This window comes from Panthera leo, chromosome F2 (assembly GCF_018350215.1).
Source record: "Panthera leo isolate Ple1 chromosome F2, P.leo_Ple1_pat1.1, whole genome shotgun sequence".
Lineage (NCBI taxonomy): Eukaryota > Metazoa > Chordata > Mammalia > Carnivora > Felidae > Panthera > Panthera leo.
Window position 1 is genome coordinate 40,507,090 of NC_056695.1, and position 27,578 is coordinate 40,534,667.

At 35.6% G+C, this 27,578-nt stretch overlaps 2 protein-coding genes across 2 annotated transcripts in view; one reads left to right on the forward strand and one right to left on the reverse strand.

Moving 5' to 3' along the window:
* Window positions 1-27,490, forward strand: CIBAR1 (CBY1 interacting BAR domain containing 1). Its single transcript, XM_042924195.1, has 9 exons — window positions 1-129; window positions 671-905; window positions 4,229-4,297; window positions 5,254-5,355; window positions 8,401-8,406; window positions 9,611-9,715; window positions 18,735-18,848; window positions 24,420-24,539; window positions 26,400-27,490. The coding sequence occupies exons 1-9, from the start codon at window positions 104-106 to the stop codon at window positions 26,484-26,486; spliced, it is 864 nt and encodes a 287-aa protein (XP_042780129.1). The 5' UTR covers window positions 1-103; the 3' UTR covers window positions 26,487-27,490.
* Window positions 12,391-27,578, reverse strand: part of RBM12B (RNA binding motif protein 12B) — a 26,092-nt gene continuing 10,904 nt past the window's right edge. The window contains exons 2-4 of the transcript XR_006198494.1: window positions 21,933-22,041; window positions 13,530-13,913; window positions 12,391-12,804 (exon numbers count right to left, since the gene is read on the reverse strand). The gene's annotated coding sequence lies outside the window, so the exon portion shown is untranslated. The remainder of the gene's footprint in view (window positions 12,805-13,529; window positions 13,914-21,932; window positions 22,042-27,578) is intronic.

Consider the following 27,578-nt stretch of genomic DNA (forward strand, 5'->3'; position numbering starts at 1 on the left):
CAGGCTCCGGGAGGCGGCGGCTCGCGCCCCGCCGCACGCTCGGGCGCCTCCGAGCCCAGGTCGTTGGGCCCAGCCCGGGGTCCCCGGCCGTGCGCAAGGCAAGATGTTGAGGCGCAGCTTGGAAAACCGGTAACAGCCCCGGGGCCTCGGCTGGCCAGGGCCCCTCCACACGCGAGGGCTCGGGTGGGGGAAGTGGAGCCTCTCTCTCCGGGGCCTCCGTGCCGAGTCTCGACCCTGGGCCGTCCCTGCTGCGATCTGGGGCCTACTTCCCAGGGCCGCGGCGAGCCCCGGAGGCCGGGGGTGGATCTTGGGACCACGCTCCCCGGGCCCGGTACTGCCCGGGCGGTGCAGACGCCTGGGAGGCAGCCGGGCGCCCAGGCCGCGCCGCGCCGAGCGGCAGCCCTAGCAGCCCCCACCCCGCGGCGGCGCGGCCAGGCCACAGCCTGGCCTCTCCGTGCGCCCGCACTGTCGGGGTGTTGAGGCCAGGCCCCGGCCTGGGGACCTAGAGGAGGGGAACCCGCCTCGGGAGGTGGTGGTGGGATCGTTGATGGTTTGCTCCTTCGAAGCCGCAAAACGCCCCGGGAATGTTTGCGTATCAAATTAACGCGGAGATGAAGCCTTTTCATCTCTGATGAGAATGATTTGCGTTTTGTGTCATCTTTTTCTCTAGGGACGCTCAAACCAGACAACTGCAAGATGCTGTCACGAATGTGGAGAAGCATTTCGGAGAGCTGTGCCAAATCTTTGCTGCTTATGTGCGGAAAACTGCCAGACTGCGAGACAAAGCAGACCTACTGGTGAATGAAATCAACGTGTATGCCTGCACAGAGACCCCAAATTTAAAGCAGGGCCTGAAAAACTTTGCCGAGGAGTTTGCCAAACTTCAGGATTATCGACAAGCAGAGGTATGGAGTGAGGTCACAGCGTCATTGTTATGAATGAGCCCCGAAGTAGTGGATGAAGGAACCGTGAAGACTTCCACTTGTAATCCACCTAACTGCAGTGGCGACCACACACTTGATGATAAACGTACATTTCATGTAACATTGTGTGAGTCTGTTAAAGGGAAGCTTCCTGTGATTTGTGATTTTACCGTTTTCAAACTAAACTTTAGGGTGTTCTGAAGTCCTGAATTTCCCCACTTCATTTGGCCAAGGGGTGGCTCTTTACAGGGGGTAGTAAACATAGTACCCATGGGAAAGAAAAGGAGCATGACTTGTGTCTTGTGTGCACGTAAGTATATTTTAAAGTATGTCTGGAGATGGAAGATGTTGAGAGTGGTGATACGAGTGAATAAGTAATAATTGGACAAGAGATCTTTGCTGCTTCAGTGCTCTGCAAAGTGGACCGGTATTTCATTGATTAAAAAAAAAAAAAAAAAAGCAGCAGTGATTTGCTGATTTATATCATAGATATAAACTAGTAGTGAGACTTTGTGGAGTGGCTTTGGTTTTTTTGCTTTTGCTTTGGAAAGGAGGGAAGAAGATGGTGTTGTAATTGTTTTCTTCATGAAAATCCATTTTTACCTTTAAAACCTCATAAGCACTTTCACTTATATTTATCTTAGGTTTCAAAATACAGGTTTACTGTCAGAAAATTGCCAAGTTAGGAGCCACATTGCTTCTCTTGGACTCTTCTCATCAGTGCTTTTGGTACTTTTTAAAAGCCTAATCCAGTAATTTCAATTATCAAAAAAACTCACAAAAACAAAGATAACGATCTTTGAACCTACATTTGCGATCCAAACGGAAATTTGAGTAGTAATTAGATTTGGGGGTACTTTTTGGGAAAAGTTGAGTTCTTGTCATAGGACAGTCTTCTATAATAAACACCCAACTCTCAGTTAAACATAACGGGGGACTTAGTGTTCAAAAATTATTTATTTACACTCACTGATAACCCTGAATTCCCATGTTAAGACAGTAATTTCAGTGTCCCTTTCTAGAAAACCTCTATGCTATTTATCAAATAGCAAAGTGAATTGATTTACATTTGTTCTCCTTTTTTATTTCCCCTGCTTCCCAAATGGTGGAGGTGCTAATGAACCATGAACAAAAGGTAGGCAACAAAAAGGAGAACAGAAAAAAGACTTAAGATAATCCTTGCACTGCATAATCAGTGCATGGATTATTCAAAATGGTATAGACTAAACTATTCAGAGTATTCATGGTTTTGATTTTAGGATTCCTAATATTTAAATACTCAATGAGAACTTGGTTTGTTTCATTTTCCTAAAATCTTTTAAAGTGAAGCATTCATATACATTTTGTTTATAGAAAAACCAATATGAAATGTAAACTACTGACTATATAAACATACATCATCAAAAAAGAGCCTTCTTCCTGGGGCGCCTGGGTGGCTCAGTCAGTTTCAAGAGTTCTGACTCTTGATTTCGGCTCAGGTCATGATTTCACAGTTCGTGAGATCGAGCCCTGCATTGGACTCTGTGCTGACAGCACAGAGCATGCTTGGGATTGATTCTGTCTCCCTCTTTCTCTGTCCCTCCCCTCCTTATGTGCTCTCTCTCTCTCTCTTTTTTGCTCAAAATAAATAAATAAACATTTTTAAAAAAGGCTTCTTCCTCCTCCAAAAATAATGTTCATTTTGAACAATAATGTCATCTTGTATTACTTGTCCTGATAAAATGTTATTGTCCAAGAGTTATTTTTCTTACACTATACATATATATTTGCCTTTAAAGTTTTGGATTTTTTTAAATTTTATTTTGAGAGAGAGAGAAAGTGTGTGTGCATGTACAAGCACCTGGGGGGGCGGGCAGAGAGAGAGAGGGAAAGATAGAATCCCAAGCAGGCTCCTCCCTGTCAGCGCAGAGCCTGACTTGGGGCTCAGTCTCATGAACCATCTCATGAACCATGAGATCATGACCTGAGCAGGGATCAAGAGTTGGATGTTTAACCAACTAAGCCACCCAGGCACCCCTATATATGTCTTTATAAAACCTTTTTCAGGGGCGCCTGGGTGGCTCAGTCGGTTGAGCGTCCGACTTCAGCTCAGGTGATGATCTCACAGTCTGTGGGTTTGAGCCCCACATCGGGCTCTGTGCTGACAGCTCAGAGCCTGGAGCCTGTTTCAGATTCTGTGTCTCCCTCTTTCTCTGACCCTCCCCTGTTCATGCTCTCTCTGTCTCAAAAATAAATAAATGTTAAAAAAAAAAAAAAAAAAAAAAATTTTATAAAACCTTTTTCAGTGCCTTCCACTAGCACTATTAATTAATTACTCAAAATGAGATAAAAACTGTAATGTTTAAGAAAAACAGTTCAATTTTTTTTTAATTTTAGGGAGATTGTAAGCAAGGGAGGCGGCAGAGGGGGAGAGAGAGAGAGAGAGAGAGAGCGAATCCTAAGTAGGCTTCAGATGCTCAGCAATGAGCCTAACATGAGGCTAGATCCCACGATCCTGGGATCATGACCTGAGATGAAATCAAGAGTCAGCTGCTCCAAAAAAAAAAAGTCAGCTGCTCAACTGACTGAGCCACCCAGGCGCCCCAAGAAAAACAGTTTAATTCTAAATAAAAAATCAACCATGCAGTTTGACAGTTCAGCAACACTGAGACCATTTATCTTGTTCTTCAAGCTTTAGTAATTTACAAAAGGCTTCCCAGAAAAGAATTGCAGCTAATGCAGTGGTCTGTAAGCTTTTTCTGCTTTTGAGGATTTGTGTCATTTAAAATTTTTCCAATATGCTGTAGCTTTCAGCTTCAATTTTCTTATCTGGAAAGTTGGACTATTACTTTGGAGATAATATATTTTCTTATCTGGAAAGTTGGACTGTTACTTTTGGAGATAATATATGTAGAATATCCAACACTGTGCTAAACACACTGATAATGATAGCAGTACTAAAATTTGAGAGGTCTTGAGACTTACCCAAAAGCAACTGTGAGGTAGAAAAGTAATAGAGAGATGATTGTGTGGCGGAGATAAGCTTCTTAGAAACCTGAGACACCTTCTTGCCATATTGTATACGAGGTACTTTTCTGCTTTTATTGTTCCTCTGCAACTTAATAGTTTTTATTGTATTTGAGTTTCGATTCTGAGTTTTATCAATTTCTGGTGATGCTTTTTTATAAAGATAAACTGTGACATCTTAAAACATTACTCTGTGTAGTAATTATGTTTAGGTTAAAGAGCATAGGTTTTATTTCCGAATTTAAATTTTGATATGTCTGTGTTTCTTTTCAGTTATATTTTATAATAATTTTCAATAGGTTGAAAGACTTGAAGCCAAAGTAGTTGAACCTTTGAAAGCTTATGGAACCATTGTAAAAATGAAACGAGTAAGTAAATTCATTTTTTCCTACTATTTATTAGGTATTGTGGCAATGAGGATGAGATTTCCAATAATTGTCCTCTTAATAAAAAGTATAACATAATATTTACACAGTTCTTTTCACACATTTTATGAAGCATCATTTCTTAGAACTTTGAGAATAGTGAGATATTTTTAGTGAGTTTACTAAGTAAACTATAGCAACATAAAACATTATTATAGAAAGTTTAAAATATTTAATATTTATAGTCATGAAGAATATATGGACAGAACTTATTTTACTAAATGAATATAAGTTTATATTAAGTTTATATTTTTTTATTTTAAAGTAGGCAATAACAGGTAGACTAAAAGTGACTAAGACAAAGCTCTATTTTTTTATTGATACATATTAGTTTCAGTGATTTAGTATCTGTGTACGTTGTGAAATGATCACAAAAGTCTAGTTAACATCCATCATCATACATAGTTAGAAATCTTTTTTTCTTGCGATGAGGCTTTTTAAGATGTACTCTTAAGCAACTTTAAAATATGCAATACAGGGTTAATAACTATAGTCTCCATACTGCATGTTACATCCCAAGTTGTGTTTTTTAAATCAACTTTGAGGTATAATTTACAGGCAGTAAAATTCTCCTGTTTTAAGTGTTCATTGAGTTTTGACAAATGTGTATACACATGTAACTACTACCACAGTCAAAATTCTCTCTATATATAACATTATATGTAATGGTTATAGGTTCGTATTAAAATTATCTTGCCTGTATCATTATTTTTAGAGGATATTAAAGAAATGCACACATACATAGGCACACTCACACACACTGATTCTGCAGTAGTAATAATTCCTGTGGTAATGATACTTGGACCAAACAAGGAGTGTTTTCCCATTCTTAAAACAGAGTGTGTATATATTACTTCTTAAATCAGAGATTTGTATTAATCATAAATGCCTGTTTTCAGGATGACCTCAAAGCAACATTAACAGCAAGGAATCGAGAAGCTAAACAGTTAACTCAGTTAGAAAGAACACGACAGCGAAACCCATCTGATCGACATGTTATTGTATCCTTTGACTTTTGATCTTTAAAAAAATGTTTTGTAAGGTATGCCGTACAAAAGTAAATATATATGGAAATTATGCATTTCTACTCTTAAATGTGCAGAAAATTTGAATATAAAGGTTGAAAAGAAACCTATGCATTTACAAGTTCTCATTATAGAAATCAGCTGCCCTGCTTTTGAAAAGGAAGGAAAAGTCATTTTTCCCCAGTATAATCCCCTTCACCTTTAAAAAACAACAACAGTGTGAAACCACAATTATGACTACCAGCCAAAGACCCTCAGGAGGTTCTAGAATACAATTGAGGTCCTTAGCTGGACACAAAAGGATCTAGATAGGACTACCAACTGTGACAAGGATCTTCTGTTAAGAATGACTGTTACTTAAGGTAGAATGTACCTTGTTCGTGACTAAATAAAAGGATAGAAAATAGTGCCTGGCTAATTGCCAACAATTGGAATAGGTGCAATTGTATAGAAAGTACTAATTTATCCCCCTGCCTCTTTTTCCCATTCCTTGTGTCTCCTTCCTGCTTCCTGAAGGTTTTTACTGCCCTAGCTCAGCCAATTAGGAGTGTCCCTATTGGGGGCATTTGAGGTTCCATAACACCTCCATCCCTGAGGGGAACCCCTGGAGCAATAATTTGGGGCTACACCAGTTGCGCGGTCCTCTTTCCTCTGGACCAAAGGTACATAAGCCCAACCTTGTAATAAACAAAAATGGGCAGCCATAGGGCTGGGACAGAAACATCTAGTTGAGGATTAAGATTTACCAACTAGAGTATAGAGTCTGGATTTTAAGCAAGTCAGAAAAACCAGAGAATGGTGGAAAATTTATGACTGCCAGCTAGGGACTAAGGCAGAGAGACCAGGTTATCCAGATTTTAAGAAGCGAGAGATCAAAATTTTGTTGTTTTGTTTTGTTTGGAGGAGAATACATAAAGGCAGAAAAATATCACATCTGGAATCCCGAGTGGTTGGTAGGATTGAATCAGGGGTATTAGTGTGGAGATTCAACACAGAAATGAACATTTCTAAGACAAAGATGTTTCTGACTTAGATGGTCTGTTGTAAACACTGCTGTGGAGGAGGCAGTCTTATACTGTAGGTGAAACTGGTCGCTAGGTTCACATTGGGGGAAATAAATGCAACAATGGAATAGATTACTGCTGTAGGTGAACTGCTATGCTCACTGGAAAAGTGAGTGGATTTTGACAACCTAAGACTAGAAAATAAAGGACAATCTATCTACAAATGTATTCAATATAAATATAAAAATATTCAATCATAGCATAATAGAATATTTATTAGGATGGACCCTTAAAATTCATCTGATAATTCAAAAGCAGCAAGCATGTTAAAGTTCATTATGTAAAAAACATGGAGTGGCTCTGATATAAGAGGGTGGGATAAAGAAGAATCTCAGGGCTCTGTCTGCTTGCTCATCCTGCAAGGCCCTGAGTGGCTTTGGAAAAACTTTCCTATGACACAGTTTGAAAAACGCCAGTCTGGCTCACCATTTTATAAGCCATTTTGCACTCATGGCTAATTTCATTAAATATACTGATACCTCTAACTCACAGAGTTGTGTCATAGTATTTTATTTTTTTATTTTATTTTTGTAATGTTTATCTTTGAGAGAGCATGAGCAGGGGGAGGAACAGAAAGAAAGGGGACAGAAGACCTGAAGCCTGCTCTGTGCTGACAGCAGTGAGGCCGACGGGGGGCTTGAACTCACAGGCTGTGAAATCATGACCTGAACTGAAGTCGGATGCTCAACTGACTGAGACACCCAGGCGCCCTCATAGTGTTTTAATAAAAAGCATTTCCTACTCAAATTGATACATTATAGGATTTTGAAGAATTTTCCGAAAAAACAAAACAAAACAAAAACAAGAAAAAGAAACCTATGTCTTTTTTGTTAAAAATAGCTGTGTTAACTTTGTGTGAGTTACTGTGCCTGAGTGAAAAGATCTGAGACTTTCAGAAATGAATATTAGTTGGTAGAGGGTGGGGGAAGATTAAAACACAGGTGTCCCAGCTGTAGCCTCTGCTTCCCCACTCTTTTCCTGGTTTAGCCAATTCCACTTACCTGTCCAAATCAAAAAAAATTTTTTTAATTTGAAACTATCAGTAACTGGAGAGGGCAAAGACATAATCAGAAGGAAGTGTCACAAGTAAAGAATTGCGTGAGTCTCATGTAATACTATTAAGAAATTAGTTTTCCTGAATATTCTCATTAGAAGGTTAACATGCATCAAATAACTGTTAGAAATTTTTTCATACTAATCTACAAAGGAACTCTATTTTACTTTTGAATTTCCTGTGATACAGTTATATTTTTAAAAATTGCAAGCCCAGGGCACCTGGGTGGCTTGGTTGGTTAAGCCTCAGGCTCTTGATTTCAGCTGGGGGTCATGATCTTGCAGTTTGTGAGATTGAGCCCTGCATTGGGCTCACTGCTGTGAGCACAGAGCCTGCTTGGGATTCTCTCTCTGCCTCTCCTGCACATGTGTCTGCACTCTCTTTCACAATAAATAAGTAAACTTAAAAAAAAAAGTTAAAAGTTTGTATGCTTTTAAAAAACTTTACACCCTTATGGCAAATGTACACATACGTATAATGACTATATTTTTAAATTCTTAGCATCTTAAAATCATGTACTTGAATTATTCTAAATTCTTCTTTTTTTAAGTTTGTTTACTTATTTTTGAGAGAGAGAGAGACACTGCAAGTGGGGGAGGGGCAGAGAGAGAGAGAATCCCAAGCAGACTCTGCACTGTCAATGCAGAGCCTGCTGCAGGGCTCGAAGCCACAAACCTGTGAGACCATGACCTGACCTGAAATCAAGAGTCAGACACTTAACCGACTGAGCCACCCAGGTGCCCCGTGAGTTATTCTAAATGTAAGAGTACATAATCAATATAAAATTATAATTAATGTATAATCTGATTGCAAGTTTATATAACTCAATGAGCATATGATTCTAATTTACTAAAAAAAATTGTTCTCTTTGAAATGTATTTTTTCCTTTATGAAAAATTTCAGTCACAGGTGGGTAATAAAGTGGTGTGTCGAGATGGATCCCTATAGTAAACTCTTTTACTTACTTCAATTTATACATTTTCTTGAAAAAGCAAGGGCTAAATGTCAAAATAGTACGTGTCACTAACTTTGATGACAAATGCACATTTTTCCATGGATTATTAAATGATGATATTTGATACTTTTGAGTAAATATACTACTAGTACAGGAAACAAAACTGTATTAGAATTTAATCAAAAATTAAGCTATGTTTTTTAAAACCTCTACTGCTTAGTAATAAAATCTTTTAAATATTTTTGGGCAACTACAGTTCTAAAGTAAGAAATGCTTTTTTAAGTGAAATACATGAGTAGATTAGAAATGTTCTGCACTTTACAGTACTGTAGCCACTAGCAATATATGGCTGTTGAGCTCTTGAAATGCAATTAGACCAAATGAGGAAGTAGTTTTTTAATCATTAAATCTTACAGTAGCCACATGTGGCTACTGGCCACCATATTGATTATACACTACAGATCTAGATTGTATGAGTACTTGTCATTACAGTATATTGAAGTAAAGCGTTAAAGTTGCCATCTAATTTATTACTTACTGGTACATATTTTTTGTAATAAGCATTAACTAAATGGTAACAGTGTAATATGATTAGCTTATAAAAAGAATGTACAAATACACCCCATGCTGAAATAAAGATCTGTAGTGTACATTCTTCTATATCTGATTAGGATATTACAGGATTAGAAACATTTAATGCATTTGGAGAATTAGAAAATTTAAAATACTTAAGTCACAAGTCCATCCTTATTTGGAAAATAAAGGGTTAAAGGGGAAATAATGAGAAAAGAACAGAATGATAAATGGCACAGATGGTAAAACAGATGAAAGGAGTAGAAAATATAGAAAATTGTTTTACAGTAAACAGTCCAAGGGTGATATAGGGAAAAAAATGATTTTGTAGGAAGAAAGGGGAAGGAGTTACGTTTTCTTTTGTTTGAGGTCAGGAATCGTCATTTAATAGATTTAAAGTTCTTTATTCTGCACATGCTTATTATATAGATCATTTTATTTTATGTGGTAAAATATATTCTTGAACAGTTTACAGTATTACGCCAAAAAGCCAATAGGGCAATTGTAACATTTACAAATAGACTCAGTTGAATGGATTCTAACTTGAACTGTTTTATATCTTTGGTTGGGGAATACTTTTTGTAGGCAGAGACTGAATTGCAGAGAGCTACAATGGATGCTACCCGAACAACTCGTCATCTGGAGGAAACCATTGACAATTTCGAAAAGCAGAAAATAAAGGATATAAAGGTAATAAAGTAACTGTTAAAGTTTGAAACATGTTTTCTAATGTTATTTTTTGTTTATTTAAATGTATGAAAAATTTTAATGCTGATTTTTTTTAGCCCATAGTCTATATGAAAAAGGTACTATAAATAAAAATATATCAGATGATATTTTCCTATTTCCTCAGATATTCAACTTATTCCATTTCTATTTAATCAAAGGAAACTAACATTTCTTATGTTTTTGTGCATCCAGTGCTGTTACAGGCACTTTATATGAATTCTCTTTATAGCAACTTCATAAGAATGAGGTGGTGTTATCCATACATTGTATAAAATTTAAGCAAAGATAGAAAGTAATTTACCCAAAGTATCATAGCCAAAAATCTGAAACTATAAACCAATTATGTATTTTAAAAATCTGTGCTTTCCATTCTCTAGTAACTAGATATTATCACATAAAAAAATAGCAAGAGTAGCCAACCACATAAATTTGCATCCACCATGATACAGTGTCATAAGAATTGCCTTATCTTATTGCAACATACCAGTAGATACGACATCTTTCAGATCATAGACTTCAGAAGTCTTCAGTGACTTTTTCATATGCATTTGGAAAGATTTGGAGGATTGCTTATGACCATATTATGTCCCTTAAAACAAGTAATCTAGGATGTGTTTTGGCTTGCTGCAAATTTTCTGAGAAAAAAGCTTTAAAGAAAAATACTTTTGTCATTTTACAACTACTAACAAAGAAAACATCTTGCTTTCAAAAGTTACGTTCTTATCAGTAAAATTATCTGCCATTTAATTATATCATTCCTCTTTACAGTCCACGAAACAACATTCATTTGTACCTTTTTCTCCCCATTACAGTTTTAAAGGATTTCAGAACTTTGATTTTTTTCTGATAACTCTGCTCAAAAGTCTCTGGTTTGGTCCTGAAGACCAAACCCTTTTTTAAAGCCTCTCAATTCACTTTGCACTCTGCTTTGTAATGGTAGATTACTGCTCATGAAGACCATCTCATTTAATAGAGGAGACAAACTCCATTTACTGAGGTGGGAGAGTGTGGGCAGGATATAACATTTTAGTCACTGACATCATCTCATAAATTGAGGGAGAAAGGAAAGAAGATTATTAAAATAAACAGCTTTAACCTGAACAATGAGAATGAAGACTGGTGAGGTATACTTGATTCCATTGCCACCTAAGGGGTTCTTCAGTGATGGCAGTCTGATTCCTCTCTCCCGCTGATCCTCATGCCTGCAAAATTTCCTTGTACACATGGCAATCTGTGCCTCTGATCTTTGGGCTCACTTCAGGGGCAGACTACCTCTACATGTGTTTTTAATTCCGAGTGACCACCAGTTACAGAACAGGCAGAGACCGTGAATGCAGAATTCCCAACTGCAATTCCAAGTACCTGGGATTTTCTGAAGCATTATGACATAGACAGAGACTGCACAGTGGAGGGTGCACAGAGAAGGGCTTCCAAGCTTTCTCTTTACCTACTGTATCATGCCCTTGGAAGGCTCTTGGTGGTCACAAAAGTGTTAGACAGGAAGAAACCTACTTTTTAGAAAATTGAGATATAATTCATACACCACACAATTTACCCACTTAAAATGTACAACTCAGTAGTTTTTAATGTGTTGTGATATATGTAATCATCACCACTCAATTTTAGAACATTGTTATCACCTCAAAGTAAGACCTAGTACTTCACTGCTCCTCCCACCCCACCCCACCCCACCCCACCCCAGCCCTAAGCAACCATCACTTATCTCACGTTTCTATGGATTTGGCTACTCTGGACAGTTCATGTGACTGGAATCATGACATGGTTTTTATAACTGGCTTCTTTCACTTCGCGTAATGTTTTCATTATTAACTATACATATATACATATATGTATATTAGCTATATACATGCTCTCATGTCATAACATGTATCCTATGAGTATAGTCCATTCCTTTTTATGGCCAAATATTCTATTATATGAGTATTGCCACATTTTGTTTATCTGTTCATCCATTAACGGACACTTGGGTGGTTTCTACCTTTTGGCTATTGTGATTAACGATACATCCATATACAAGTTTTTGTATGGACATGAATTGTCATTTTTATTAGGTATACATCTAATTGAATTGCTGCATCATATGGTATAACCTTATCTGTAATCATCTGAGAAACTTCCAGACTGTTTTCCAAAGGGGCTTCAAGATTAGGTTCAAATTTTTTTGCATCCTCACCAATACTTGCTGTTCATCAGACTTTTTCATCACAACCATCCGAGTGGGTGTGAAATGGTAGGTCATTGTGGTTTTGAGTTGCATTTCCCTGCTAATGCTTATTGGCCATTGGTATGTCTTCCTTGAAGAAATGTCTATTCAGACCCTTTGCCCATATTTTCATTGGGTTGTCTTTTTATTATTGAGTGGTAAAAGTTCTTTATCTATTCTGGATACAAGTCCCTTTTCAGATCTATGGTTTGCAATTATTTTCTCTCATCCTTAGGGTTCTTTTCACTATCTTCATGGTGTTCCTTGAAGCAGAAAAGTTTTTATGCTTGAAGTCAATATATGTTTCTTTTGTTGCTTGTGTTTTTAGTGTCATATCTAACAATCCATTGCCGAATCTGAGATCATGAAGATTTATCCCTGTTTTCTTCTAACAGTTGTATAGTTTTCATAGTTCTTTTAAGTCTTTGATCCATTTGAATTAATTTTGATGTATGGTGTGAGCTGAAAGTTAAACTTCCATCTTTTTTGCATGTGACTGTCCAGTTGCCCAAGCACCATTTGTTGAAGAAGCTATTCTTTTCCATTGAATAGCCTTGGAACCCTTGGTAAAAATCAGTTGACATGGTTTTGTTTCTGAACTTTCCCTTTCATTGATCTATAGGTCTGTCCTATGCCAGTACCACATTACATTGATTAGCATTGCTTTATGATGAATTTTAAAATCAGGGTGTATAAGTTCTTCTACTTCTTTTCAAAGATTGTTTTGGCTATTCTGGATCTGTTGTAATTCTGTATGAATTTTAGAATCAGCTTCTCAGTTTCTATAAAGAAGTCAGGTGGGATTCTGGTAGGAATTGCATCAACTCTGTAAATCAATTTGGGGAGTATTGCCATCTTACAATTAATTTTTTCAGGCCATAAACATAGGGATATTTTTCCATTTATTTAAGTATTCCTTAGTTTATTTTAACCATTTTATAGTGTTCAGAGGATACATTTTGTGTTTCTTTTCTCACAATTTTTCCTAAGTATTTTATAATCCTTCATGCTATTGTAAATGGAATTGTTTACTTAATTTCATTTTTGGATTATTCATTGCAAATGCACACAAATATAATCAGTTTTTGCAGACTGATCCTGTATCCTGCAACCTTACAGAATTCATTTATTAGTGCTGATAGTTTAGTAGATTCCTTAAGATTTTCTACATACAAGATATATATCATCTGTGACAACCTACACTTTAAATACAGACCCCCCACAATCTACCAAACTTCCAGAAATGAGTTCCAGAGGTCAAAATTAAACTCTGTTAGGGTTCTGAATCTCCATTTTATACATCTTTCCTCATCACTATCAACTTGTTTCTTTTCCAAGTCAGACCTTATTTGAGATCTTTTATGATAAAGAGGGATGCACAAATCCCAGAAGTTTCAAACACAAGTCAAAAAGAGTGACACTACTGCCCCCCTATGTTGATTTTAGCATGTCTTACATTTCTGTTTATGATAGAAATTCTTGGAAAAGTAAAAATCGTTGCTGCCACTCATAATTTTGGGAGAAACAAACCTAGAACATTCTTATTCTTACCTTTTATCAGGCTACTGGTTCAGATGGGGGCAGAACTTCTGGCTCCTCTAACCTCTCTGGGGGCAGAAATGAGTGAGCACTGCTGATTACTGTACAACTGTGTGGGAGGTAGGTTTAACTGACAAGTCCATCTGAATTTTGGTAGCAGCAAAAGTAGCACAATTAATTAATCAGCAAGGTAGCACAATTTTTAGATAAAGACTTCACAGGAATCTTGCAAAAAATTGGCTTGAGAAAAGTTGGTATGGAACTTAAGAGTACAGAATGTGGATGAAAAATCACAATCCCATTTGTTTCCCATATAATAGGAAAAATCATCAGTTACATGGTGAATGTCAAGGGAATTTCAGGCCTACAGAAAGGATCTTAAACAGGGGGTCACTCCTGGAACAGAGAGGAACAGGAATTCAGTATGTGGCAAAGTAGCTGACATGAACAAGAAACATCTTCTAAATTTAATTTTAATAGCTTTATTTTTCTTATAACTAAATATAAAATAACCATAAATTTTCTGCATGAAACTATTAAGAAAGTATAATAATCCTACTACTCAGAAATAATAAATTAGCATTTTGGTTTATGTCATTACAACTTTTTTCTATGTACATATACACAAGAGATAGGATAATATTTCTTAGGTGTTGACTATGTCACATATTCTATGCATTTTATGTGGATACACTCACTTACTCCTCACAACATCTTTATGAGGGAGGTAATATCATTACCCCTATACAGTTATATTTAAGTGGACCACACTATATGTAGCATCTCTTTTTAAAATTTAATATATCACAGACATTTGCTAAGAAACAGATGTGTATCATCCTTTTGGTATCCTCACAGTTTTTGCTATGGATATATATTACTTTGTCTAACCAGTCCTTTTTGGTGTTATCAACATTATTTTTGCAGGTATAGATCTCAATGCATCATTAAACATTCGGCTTTTTGCTGATCCAGTTGTTCTTTTGGGATAAATTAACAGAGTGGTATTTCTGATTCAAAGAGCATACACCCTTTAAATTTTGATACTTTCTGTCCACAAAGCTTTTAAACTCCTGCCCACAAAGTTTTAACTGGTTTACATTTCTATAAAACCTGCATGAGTAACCCAATATACCAATGATGAGTAGTAGTCTTTTTAATAATTAGTCTGATAGGTGAAAAAAATCAGTGTAATCTTAAGTTGCACTTACTACTATTAAGACAATATTTTTTCATATATTTAATAATACATTTATTTCTTCTTTAGGAAATTACCCACACTTGTCCTTAGCCTGTATTTTTATTGAGTGTTGGCAGTTTGCTTATTAATTTGTAAAAAATCCTTATATTGAGAGAATTAACCTTTTATATTGAAGAGAATGTCACAAATGTATTTTCCCATTTTGTTGTTTATGGTGTGTTTGTGCCATAAAGTTTTATGTTTGTTGCCAGATCTGTTGGTCTCTTTTTTGGTTTCATACTTGGTGTCATGTTTGAAAGGTTGTTTTCATCCTCAAGATTGTAAATACTTGCTTATATTTTCTTGTAGTAGTTGTAAGTTTTAAAAATATTTTAAATATTTAAACATTTTATCTGGCAGTTGTGTTTTGCATATGGTATAAGGTAGATATCTAGCTTTATTCTTTTCAAGTAGATAAAAGTTCTCCTGGCATCACTTATTGAATAGCCTCTACTCTGGAGTCATTATTTCCCCTTTATTTGCCAAAATGTTATTAGTCAGACCTTTCATGACTTTTTTGTTAAAAGTGTTGCTTGCTAATTAAACCAGGTAGAGGCTTTAATATTAACATAAGGAACATTTTCTAACTTAGCAAGTTTACTTCTTGAGTGATAAAAATAGCTAACTTGTGTTGAGCACTTACTCTAAGTCAGTCACCATACTATACCTTTTCCTGGATTTTCTCATTTAATCCTTAACCCCCAAACTTATGAGTTTGATACTGTTCTTATCCCCCATTGTACAGATGAGAAAAATTAAGGAAAAGTACAGATAAACTGCTTAATATTATATAACTGTTATGTTCAGTCATGATTGGAACCCAGATTTATCTTAATCCAGAGCCCATAATCTTAACTCCTATATACTATCCTGCTTTACAGAATACTTGTCAATAGAGAATTTCAGATTAGTTCCCCCATCTCCTATCAGTAAAAATTAAGTACATGCCCAAATTACCCTCTAGTCATACAAAATAAAATTGAAAAGGGGAAAAAAAGATAACTCATTAATGCGTCTGTCCCTGATGATACTCACCCACTGCAGATAAGATTACATGAGATCACTGAAAAGTTAGGCTAAATTTATTTGGGGAAAATTATTTCTAAATATGATTGGGTCCTAAAAAGTTCCACCACCCTTCTGGTGATTCACTGAAACTATTTAATTTCAAAAACATGCTTTTTATGTTCTTCTTATACTAGGTGTCACCTAACTTTTCTGTTCCTTGCTATTATTCTCCTTCCTTCTGCCTATCTTCAGATGTTTTGTGAAATTCTAACTAGAAAAAAAAAAAGAGTATAATTAATTGGCAGTATTCCCTCCTCGCTATACTCAGGGATATAACTCTCTATGATATCTTTAGGCTTCATAACTCTTAGGTCAAAAATTCCAAGTCTGGGATACTAGATTACCAGTACTTCTGATTTCCCATTATGGTTTTTGACAGAAAAATAAACAGTATAAAAAATCAGTAGGGCCAGTCTCGTCTTATTTAGGTGTTACAATATAGGTTTTGCCAAGAAATAAAAGTTCAAACCATAAAGGATTAAACCAAAGTATCACAAAACCTGAGAGTGATTCCCTCCCCCCCACCTTCCACATAGTAAATAATAGCCATTTATAGATTAAAGAGAATTTTCAAAGTACTTATCATTAATTGAAACTAAATTGAGACTGGAAAGACGTATCTACATATTTTTCAGGGCTCACTTATGAGCTAAGGGTAATGTAAATCCTATAAAATGCTAGTATTAAAAAATTGTTAGTTCAGAGATGACACATTCAGAGATTCTGACCATCAGAAATTTAATAACTATATTCAAATACTTGAAAAATGTTTTAAATTATTTTGAAATGTTTGCATATTCCACAAAGTTACCACAGTGGAATAGATTTGAATTAAGCCTAATCTACTGATTTAGGTGTAATAAGGTTGTAAGTATTTGGATTTCACTAGTTATTAAATAGTGTGACAGTCTATTATAAAGATTTAGAATGTCCATTTGTAGAAATATTTAAAAATAGGAGTAATACCTAACTCACTTGACTGATTAAGCTTAATTCCCTTATTTGAGGCTACTTTATTTCTCAAGTACTTTTATAGCATAAAGCAAATACCTTATCTTCTCTCTCCACATAATAGATCCACGTAAGTAAACAGATGGTTTATAAATACCCAAAAAAGAAAAACTAAAAAAGAGAGTGCACTGTGTAACATTGTAAAATGTTGATTCTCTACTGTACTTAGCTGAAACATTAAACCTAAATAAATGAAAACAAATTTCTGTAACAGCCTTGAATAAAAAGAAAGTCAAGCTATGTCTATATTTTTTACGTAGTTCTTTATTTAGTAAATGTAGAAAATCTCTAAATTTAAGATTCAGAAGGAAAGTTGTAAACCTCTGCTTGGTTATTCCCATTGCCTAAAATGCGCTGCAGACCAAGAACCAAGTAGGAATCTTAAGTGTTTTGGCATATCATTGACTTCTGGTTCTGCTGTTTTCCCTCTCGGAGTTTTCACACTCCTAAGGGCACTTGACTCCTTTCTAGCTAGACTGCTATCTTAGGAAGACGGACAACTAAGTGAATAAGTGCCAGTCTTAATCAAAAGCGACTTCATTCTTGGTCTAGAGATTCTTGGTCATAATACTGCTTATTAGTCAGTTGCCATTCCAGTATACCAGAACCCTCTGTGACCTATATGAAGTGACAGTAAGGGTCACTGTTAGTCATACTTGTGTCTTGTCCCAGAGCCCAGTCTTTTTAGGCCAGAAGGGATACTTTCAACTACTGATCTGTTTCCACTGAGTAGTAATCAGAAGCCTATCAGTACTCCCTTAAATATTCTTAAGGAAGAAAGAATGGACATGAAGGAGAAAAAAAAAAAATCACAGGACACTAAGGGATACCTATAACACTGTCTTCCAAAGTGCAGGGCCACTCCTATTTGATGACTAACACAGGAGAGCAGCAACAAAGGGAAATGGGTATTTGACTCTTGTCTGTTGTAGCCCATCTCTTTTCTCTTGCCCCTTAAGGACAATGCTTTGGTACTTTCTACCTTATTCTTATTCTGTCCACTCCTCTCTATATTAATGCTCTGATTTTTTTATTTTGATAAGAGACAAAATAATTAACAAAAGGATAAGATCCTATTTTATTGAAAACTTTTCTGGTTTGTATCCTTTCCTTACCTACCGATTATCTCACCCTGCTTAAATCAACATGCACATCTCCATTCATTCTCTTAGCTCATTATCTTCCTTGTTGTAAGCTGTCATCATGCTCCATAGATGCACAGTTTATTTGGGAAGGAAATGATGGATTCCAGCAAGAAGAGCACAGTACAATAAGCAAGAGCTATAACCTTCGAAGAATCAGACCCAAGTCACAACATTCTAGCTATGAGCAACAGGAGGCAAGTCACGTATTCGTAAACTGGAAAAGCTCTACGCAAATCCATAGTGCTATTATCAGTAGTAGCAATATAATTACCAAGTAAGTCCTTTGTGGCTAGAGAATACAAGTAACACATAGAAATATGATGGGATAGAATTCCTGTCTAAAAAGACATACTATTGTTTCAACATCAGTTGGAGTTACTAAAATATCAGGTTTAGAACTGACCTGCTTTATCTAATATTTAGAGACATATGGTAACAGAGTACATATGATATACATTTTAGATCTTTTTTTTATCACAAATATCAATTACAAGGTATACAAAGAACTGACTTATTAAAAAATAGGAGGAAATTAAATGGTGGGATAAGAAATATTTTATATAATTTCAACGTTGTGCTACAGTCTTCAACTATTTTTATTCCCATTATCTTTCATACTTGATGTGCCCTGTGGAAAAAGAGATACCTCTGTATTTCATAAAATACAAAAACAATAATAAGGAATAAATTTACTAAATTCACAAATTCATATGATTGTTTAAATTCAAATCTTTGTGGTTTTTTTTTTTTTAGACTATATTTTCAGAATTTATCACTATTGAAATGTTATTTCATGGCAAGGCTTTAGAGGTCTATACTGCTGCCTACCAAAACATACAAAAGATTGATGAAGAAGAAGATTTGGAGGTAGGACTATATCTATCTAAGTTAAGTTCTTCTCTTAAGATGGAAATATTTAAAAGAAAGCATTAATCTGTATGGGTAAAAATATCTTAAGTTTGAATACTACAATGGCTCATGTTACTGTGTGCAGTCCCAAATAGCTCAACTTTTATGATTTTCTCATTATGTATTTTTAACTTAACAAATTCACCATGGTAAAGTTCCAAGAGTTAATTTATTAACAGCTAGTTAATAAGGCCATTACATGAAATACTGTATCATTTTGACTGGTGATGTAAGTCACTTAAGTGTGCTAACCATCACATTGATTAGTGCTAACATTTGATTGCTTATGCTGTGCAGAATACCCAAAGCTTCACATGCATTTTCTCATTCACTGCTCAGAATCCTATGAAGTAGGTGCTGTGGTTTTTCACATCTTATAACTACAGAAACAGGTTTAGAGGCTTTAAGTAACTTAACTTGACCACAGCCACTTAGCTAGTAAACAGCAGAATCAGAATTCTCACCAGTTTTGTGTGATTTAATCAGTATGCTATGAAGTTAAGTGTAGGTTTATAATAAGGCTTGCTTTGTACTGATAGTTAGATGCAAATGCAAGTAGCCAACTAATGTTAGAGCATCTAAATATCACAGCCTGGCTTCAACAAGCACATCTGAAGAGTAACTGTCCAACCCTCTTACCTTTTAAAGGGAGGAATAAAGGCACAAAAGTATTTTTGCTGAAATAGATAAAATATTACACACAGACTTTGTCCATATTATCTCTATAGTAGAAGTGAAAAAGACCAGATAATCTCAAGATATAACCAGAATTGTCTATTAATGAGTGATAGAATTTGGGAGTATCTGCCAGTTGACAATTTTGAAGATTCCCCCAGTTGTTTATTTATTAACTATCCATAAAGAGTTCACCTGGGCCTTCTCTTCCCACTACTCCACTGGTTCCAAGAAATTTAATTCATAAAATCAGATTACAGTTTGACTAAAATGAAGAAGGATACATGTTTTAATATGTGTACATATGTTTTCCAATGTCAAAATCTCATCTTAGTTTTATATCAGTTATGCACACGTGATATTTCTATTCATTGTCTATCAATAGATGGCTTCCTAAGTTTCCCTTCCTTCCAAGTACTATAGGTAAGGTTTCTTAATTTTCACTCCTTTCATGTCCTATCTTTTAAAAAACAGATCAAGCTTTTATCTGTCATTTGTAAAATAATAGTAAATGTTTATATATAGCGATTACTTTGGACAGCTACTGATCTATGCATTTTAATTATATTTTAATCCTCCCATCAACTTTGACAAAAGTATTTATTGTCCTCCTTTCTATGGAAGAGGAAACTGAGGCAGAAGTAGATTAAGAAACTTCCCAGAGGGTCCCATAACTAATAATGCTGGAAGCCAAACCCAAAAGTCCTGACTACAGATACTGTTTTTATCCTCTCTATACTGTGATTAGTGTGGTTCTTGATGAGTGTGATAGGCACCATTCCCTACAAGAAAAACACTGCACTGAGTGGTAGGTTCAAAACTGATCCCTTAGTTTTCCTAGAAGACTGGAGTCCTGTTTAGAAGTATCTTCATTCTCCTTTTTCTAATGCCTCTGACATGCCATTTGTTAACTGTCACTAAAGTTCCTTCAATCTCTTTGAACCCCAAGATTTTCTTTCTCATTCCAGAGGTCCTAGCTAGTTTATTCTGTCACACCACTTCCCTTACCAGTATTCTTAATCAGTTAGCTAAATAGCTCGTGGGAGGAGAGATTCATAAAACACCCAGGATCTCAGAGCTGTGTGGTAGATACATTTTTGGGTATCAACGTTCCTACTTTCTAATGGGGTAATATTGAGCAAGTTTTTCATTCTTCAGCTTCCTTATCTCTCAAATGGAGATCTAGTATTTACCTCATAAAATATTCATTCAACAACTGTTTATTGAGCACCTGTTATATGCCAGGCATCACTCTGAAGATTTAGTATTATAAGTTAGAAAAGGTCTGAGTTGTCAAAGCAAAGATTTAAAAATCTACCATAGAGTTCAGACATTTAAAAAATATACAGGCATACCTCAGAGATATTATAGCATTCCAGACCTGTGCAACAAAAGGAACATCACAATAAAGCCAAGTCAAATGAATTTTAAGGTTTGCCAGTGCACATCAAAGTTATGTTTACGCTATACTGTAGTCTACTTTTTTAAGTCTTTTATTTTAATTCCAGCACAGTTAACATACAGTGTTATATACTATAGTCCATTAAGTGTGCAACAGCATTAGATCCAAAAAGCAAAAAGGTGTACATAAAGAAAATATATTATTGCTAAAAAAAATGCTAACCATCACCCGAGCTTCCAGTGAGTCATAATCACTGATCACAGGTCACCTTAAGACAGGTAATAATAATGAAAAAGTTTAAAATATTGTTAATAATTACCAAAATGTGACACAGAGACACGAAGTGAGCAAATGCTGTTGGAAACATGGCACTGACAGACTTGCTTGAAGCAGCATTGCCACAAAACCCTTAAGTTGTAAAAGAGTCTCTGTGAAGCACAATGAACTGCAATAAAATGAAGTATGCCTGTACTGTGTAACTGTTTTAAGTTTTATAATGTGACCAGTCCTGTAAAGAAAAAATATAGTGTGCTGTGAGGATTCTAAATAGTCTGGCGAATCAAAGAATGGTTTCTTAATTAGAAGTCTGAGGGACGCGTAGGATGCCTGGCAACACCTGTAGGGCAAAGGACACAGATACACAAAGGTCCTGAGGTGTAACGAACTATAGGCAGAAGCCGTTAGTGTTCTGCCACACAGCAATTGTGGAGAGAAGGAAGCAGACTAGGGAGAGTTGTGGGACCAGGGAAAGTAAAATTCTATGAAACTGGTACCAAAAAGAAAAAGAATCTTTTGCATACAGGATTTCTTGGGAACAAGTAGAGAAAATATGTAGACAGGGACAGAGAAATAACTTGCTATTCTTCTTAAATACTTCATGCTTTACAAAGACTGCTGAGACTTATTCTGGCAACAGCTAATTTTTTTTGCAGTTAGGCATCTAGTTATATCACAAACCATCTTACCTTATTTGTTCTTCACATAAAAAAGCATTGTCAGGCTCATTTTCCCCTTCAAAAGATCACCTCTGTGCAATCACTTCAGAGCATCTTGAGACTCACTCCTAGAAGAGATCTTGGACCATATTGGGAAATGCATTATTGCCAATAAACATTCCTGTAAACCTGTTGTTTTGCATTAAGAGATTAATTTTAACATGTAGCTGGTTTAGACTTTTATCCCATGGGTGTATCCTGTCTTCCATTTCCCACTTTTAACTTCATTTTTCCTAGAACAGTTAAAAAAGGAATATTGTTCTAACAAAAATACATCCCTTCCAAATACCATTTGATTCATGGTTCTTATACCAGGATATGTGTTCCTTATATCCGGTTCTTATATCATACCAGGATATGTGTTTCTTAACTGGCATGAAAACATAATTGGATCCTCAGTAACATGTTAAATAACCTAATTAGCATGACTGAATTGTCCTAAAACATGTCTCACCTCTTGAGTTTAAGTTTCACCTCTTCGCTCCTTTTGTGTCTTGCACTTCTCTAAGGTTTAAAGAAATGCATAGAGAAATCCCTTAGTTTTGAGTTTCTTTTCCCCAAAACATGTCGTTAACATTCCTTTATGTTACAATCTTAAGCTGGGAGGAGTTGCAAAGATAAAACAGGGCTCCTTGCACTAGTGTTGTAGATACATAATTACAGAACAATGAAATGATAGCTGTATTGAGGTATAAACAGTAAGCGCTACTGACTAGAGAATAGGAGAAAGCAGAAGATGGCATTTGACTTGGCTCTTGAATGATGAGTGTGCTGGAATTCTAGGCTGAGGAATCAGCATTGCAAAGGCAGAGTATAACATATTCTGCATATAGGTAAATAGGCTAGAGGTGAAGAGTGATGAGTAGGTTTGAGTAATGTTAAGCCTTGGGTGTCACTATTTGGACTCTAGGTAGGGAGGAGCCACAAAGTGTTTTAATAATCATACTTTGGTCTTCAGTAAGATAATTCTAAGTAAACTACAAAGAAAGATGTGCAGAGTCAATAAATTAAAATAGAAGTGCCTCAGATGAGAAATTTAGGGAGAATGCCTAGGATTATAGTTTGGTCTACTCAATGTATCGTAACATCTATCATTGTAAAGGTGAATGTAGAACTACACTAACACAGTAGCCCCTAGGCATATGTGGCTAGAGTTAACAATTCAGTTCCTCATTCACATGAACCACATTTCAAGGGGTAGTAGCCACATGTAGCCTGTTTAGACAGCAAGCATTTCAGTCATCTCAGAGTTCTACTAGATGGTTGGTCTAGAACAGAGAAGTAGTTAGGCATGTTAAGTATGGCTATCAGAAGAGAGCCTATAGAAAACTGGTTGAAAGGTAGCCATTAAACACTATATAGGTAAGATCTTCAGAGAAAAGGGTAAGAAAAAAAAAAAGTGGCCTAAGGGAAATCCTTTAAAAATATTTAAGGTATAAGCAGTAAAAAAAGAGATGTGAAGAAATAGGGCAGCTAGCACATGAAAAGAGTTTAGAGATGGCATACCTGGAAAAGAAGTTTCATAACAAGGCCAGGGAGGATCAAAGATGACTTTGGTGGTTTGGGGCAAAAGCAATTTCAGTGGAAAGTGAAAGCCCACTTGTAGTTTTTTTGACAAATGGAGATGAAGGAGAATATTTGAGAAGTTAAGGAGTAAAGTTATATCTTGAATTAAAAAAAAAAAAATTGATCTTGAGCTTATTTGCTGAGGGGAAGGAACCTGTGGAGAAAGAAGGCTTTTCTTTTTTGAAGTCTTAGATATAGGAAATATGCACCTTGGAAAGACTCAGATGACATTAAATAAAAGGGGTGGGGTAAAGAGTTGAGGAAAAAGGGAGTGAAGTTGAAGAAATTCATATCTGACAACATTACCTACCAGTTTATATATTAGAGAAATGGGGGAAGACAAAAAATATAGATAGGCTTAAGAGAGTGGTATTTGGAACTGTTGCCTTAAGGATAAAAAAACTGACAAAAGGTGTTTCAGAGTCTAGTGAGATTATAATCCATAAATCACAGTGGCTCCAACCTACTCTGAAATGATGTACTGTCAGAGTACTGCGATGAAGTTAAATTGATAAGAGTTGAGACAGGAGAAGACAAAGAATCAAAGGTATGACTTGCAGCCTCTCTACTCAGAAGCATCCACTTTGAGGGTAGGAACTCCTCAGCAGAAGCTCTCAAGTGATGGTTTCAGAACCCATCAGCATCTTAACCTGGTTCAAATAAACTTTATAGCTTTCATCTTTAAAACTTTATTTTTTGTAGTGCTTTTTTTTTTTTTTTTTTTTTTTTTTTAATTTACAATAATAGAAATTTGTTCCTGGGAGGTGGAGGTGAGCAGGTGGGTATGGTTGCTTTAAAAAAAAAAATCTTAACTAAGAAGAACTTAACATGGCTTCCTAGATTCCCATCGTTTGGTATTTATTTTATAATGTTGCTTTATCATTGCAACAGGTTTTCCGAAATTCTCTGTATCCACCAGATTATTCATCCCGTTTAGATATCGTAAGAGCAAATTCAAAGTCCCCTCTTCAAAGATCACTGTCAGCTAAGTGTGTATCTGGAACAGGTCAGGTAAGCTAAAAACCGTAATTTAAAGGAATATGAGCAGCTGCCTTTGGTATTGTTCAATACATTTTTAGTTTCCCTTATGTCCTGACTTCATATAACTTACCCTCTTACAGAAGATGATTGGAAGATTGCATTAAGTGCAGCTCTGTTATTTATTTTGTATACTGTAGTACATAATACTCTCTACAGAACACTTGAGAGCAGAGGTGGAAAGGACAGGAGAATGCTAATCTAGATTTGTTTTCAGATGTAATATGAAGAGCATAGATTCTGAAGTCAAACTGCTTATGGTTTAAATACCACTATCATGACTCAGTGAAAATTATACCTAAAAAAAGTCTTTTTGCTGAACATGATCTTAGATCTGGAAGCACATATCTTTAGGTAAAAAGTCCATTTGCTCATTTCTTCTATATCCAGAAAGCCTGAGTTACTAGATGTCTACAACTGGGAGGGGTGTACAGCCTTTTTCTTTTAAGAGGCCATACAGAAAATGGGCCCAAGGTGTATGTCCCAAATAAGGGCAGCCATAAACAATACATTAACAATTCTTTATGGCAGTGTTATAATAAAACTTTATTTACAAAAACAGGAGGCAAAATGGAGTATAGCTTGCCAACTTCTGATCCAGAGATCAATACTTTGTTTCATATCTAGCCTTCAGAATTTAAAATTGAGCAAAATAGGGGCACTTGGGTGGCTCAGTCAGTTAAGCATCCAACTTCAGCTCAGGTCATGATCTCAGTTTGTGAGTTCAAGTCCCACATCGGGCTCGCTGCTGTCAGCACAGAGCCTACTTCAGACCCTCTGTCTCCCTCTCTCTGTCCTTCCCCACCCCCTTTGATCTCTCTCAAAAAAATTAATAAATAAGATTAAGCAACATATTTTCAAAATACAACTTGTAGGTAAATGTGACCCAATGACTTCTATTTTCATTTGGTTCTCTTCTAAGCATTTATTTACTGCTTTATATGTATACGTCTCTCTCCCCCAAACAACTCACATTTTTATTATTTATCAGCATAAAGTGCCTTGCATGTAAATTCCATATTATCTAGTATTATAGTACAAAGTTTGTTTCTATTGAGAGCTAATAATGTTACCAAAATTGGCTAACATCTGTGTCGTACTTTAGAATTACATTATCCTAGGGTTTCTTGACCTCCACACCATTGACTTTGAGTCAGATAATTTGGCAAGGGAACAGGGAGTACTGTCCTGTGCATTCTAAAGATGTTCAGCATCACTAGCCTCTACCCACAAGATGCCAGTAACACACACAAACACAAACCCCCAGATGTAAAAACATTGTCTCCAGACATTGCCAAATGGGCTTCAGAAAGGTCTGAAGCAAGATGACTTCCCAAGTGGCAATGGTCAGGACTTAAAAGCAAGTAGTGAATTCAGACTCACTCCATTTAAATCACAGTAGTAAATTTTAATATTTCAGCTGCCTAGTTGAAATAGTCTTGGCATATTATTTGCTGTCCCTTTGATGATTCTCATATTCAAATGCCCGTTTTTGTGACCTAAGAATTACTTAACAAAATATTTTCGATATCCATAGTATACTGAGTATGTACTTTTCTCTGAAGTGTTTTGTTATTCAAATACTAGTACCCAACTGGAATTGGTTAATTTCATATTTTTGTTCAAAAACAACCTGATATATGAATGAAAAAGCTCTGTAACTGTTTTCAACCTTAAAATATAAGAATTCATAGGGAATTTTATTACTGAAAAATTATCATCTTCCTGAAACATGTTCTATGTGACCTTCTCTATAAGGGCATATTAAAAAGATACCAAGTATGTAAAAATATTTTAAGTTAATATTTTTTAAAATGTGTTAACTTTTAACAGGTATCTACCTGTCGACTAAGAAAGGATCAACAAGCAGATGATGATGAAGAGGATGAAGACTTAGATGTTACAGAAGAAGAAAATTAATTTTCTTAAGAAAACTTCATATTTCAATTTTCATCTTGAATGACTTGGCATCCAGAATTACTACACTGTAAAACTTTATACTGGCTTCATACTCGTTAAACCTCAAAATGAAATCCTCCTGAAAATGAAAATTAAAGGAAATTTATGCTGACCAAAAATGAAGGTTTTAAAAAATATTACACACCAGCCATTTCAACATCCTATCTAGCAGTATGTGATTTTTGTATAGGTTCCATTAAAAAAAAAAAAAAAATTATGTATTTCAAATGCATTCCATATTAATGCACTATACCTAGTTGAGGTTGCAATAGAAATAGATGACAAAACACAAGAGATCTAACAATTCCACTTGCTTTCTTTGCTTTCATTGCCAAAAAAAGGGTCTTTACTCATTCTGATTAAATACAAATTCTGTTCCATAAAGCCTTAATCAAAAGGACAAAGGTTTTTTTCCTTTACTTTTTTTTCACTTTTACTACAACCTGAAGTTTCATTATTTGATACATAATTTACTTTTCAATAAGTGTCATTACTTTTTATTAAATGTAATGGGACACTAGGATATCAGTGTCTTAAAACTACATAAAGCAGAAATTTTTGACTCAAAAAGAAAGCCACATTCAGCCTGACTCTGGTTTTAAAATGAAAATGCTGTCATACTAAAGCATTATACATGGTACTATAGCTTTTAGAAAGCTGTAATTTGGTGGAATGTTGCCTAAGAAACATCATGGAAAACGATAATCATTTAAGTCTATAAAAATTTTACCAAACCACCATCTAATTAATGAAAGAGTATACAGTTACTTTTACTCCTGAAAATAATCAATTTAATCAGAGCCTTTCAGTATGTCCAATACTTTTGTTTCTTTGGATGGGGACTGTACTTTTGTTATTTCATGGATACCAGTCAGGCATATAAAAATTGTGAAATTTATAAAATCATTTGGGATAACCACAAAAGGCAACTATTCACAACAAAAATAAAGACTTTCTAGAAAGCTTTTTTGACTTTGTTATTCATGGTTCTGTTAACAAAACATTGCTTCCTGAGAATAGCCCTAAATGATAAAATTACTTCAGTACAAAATA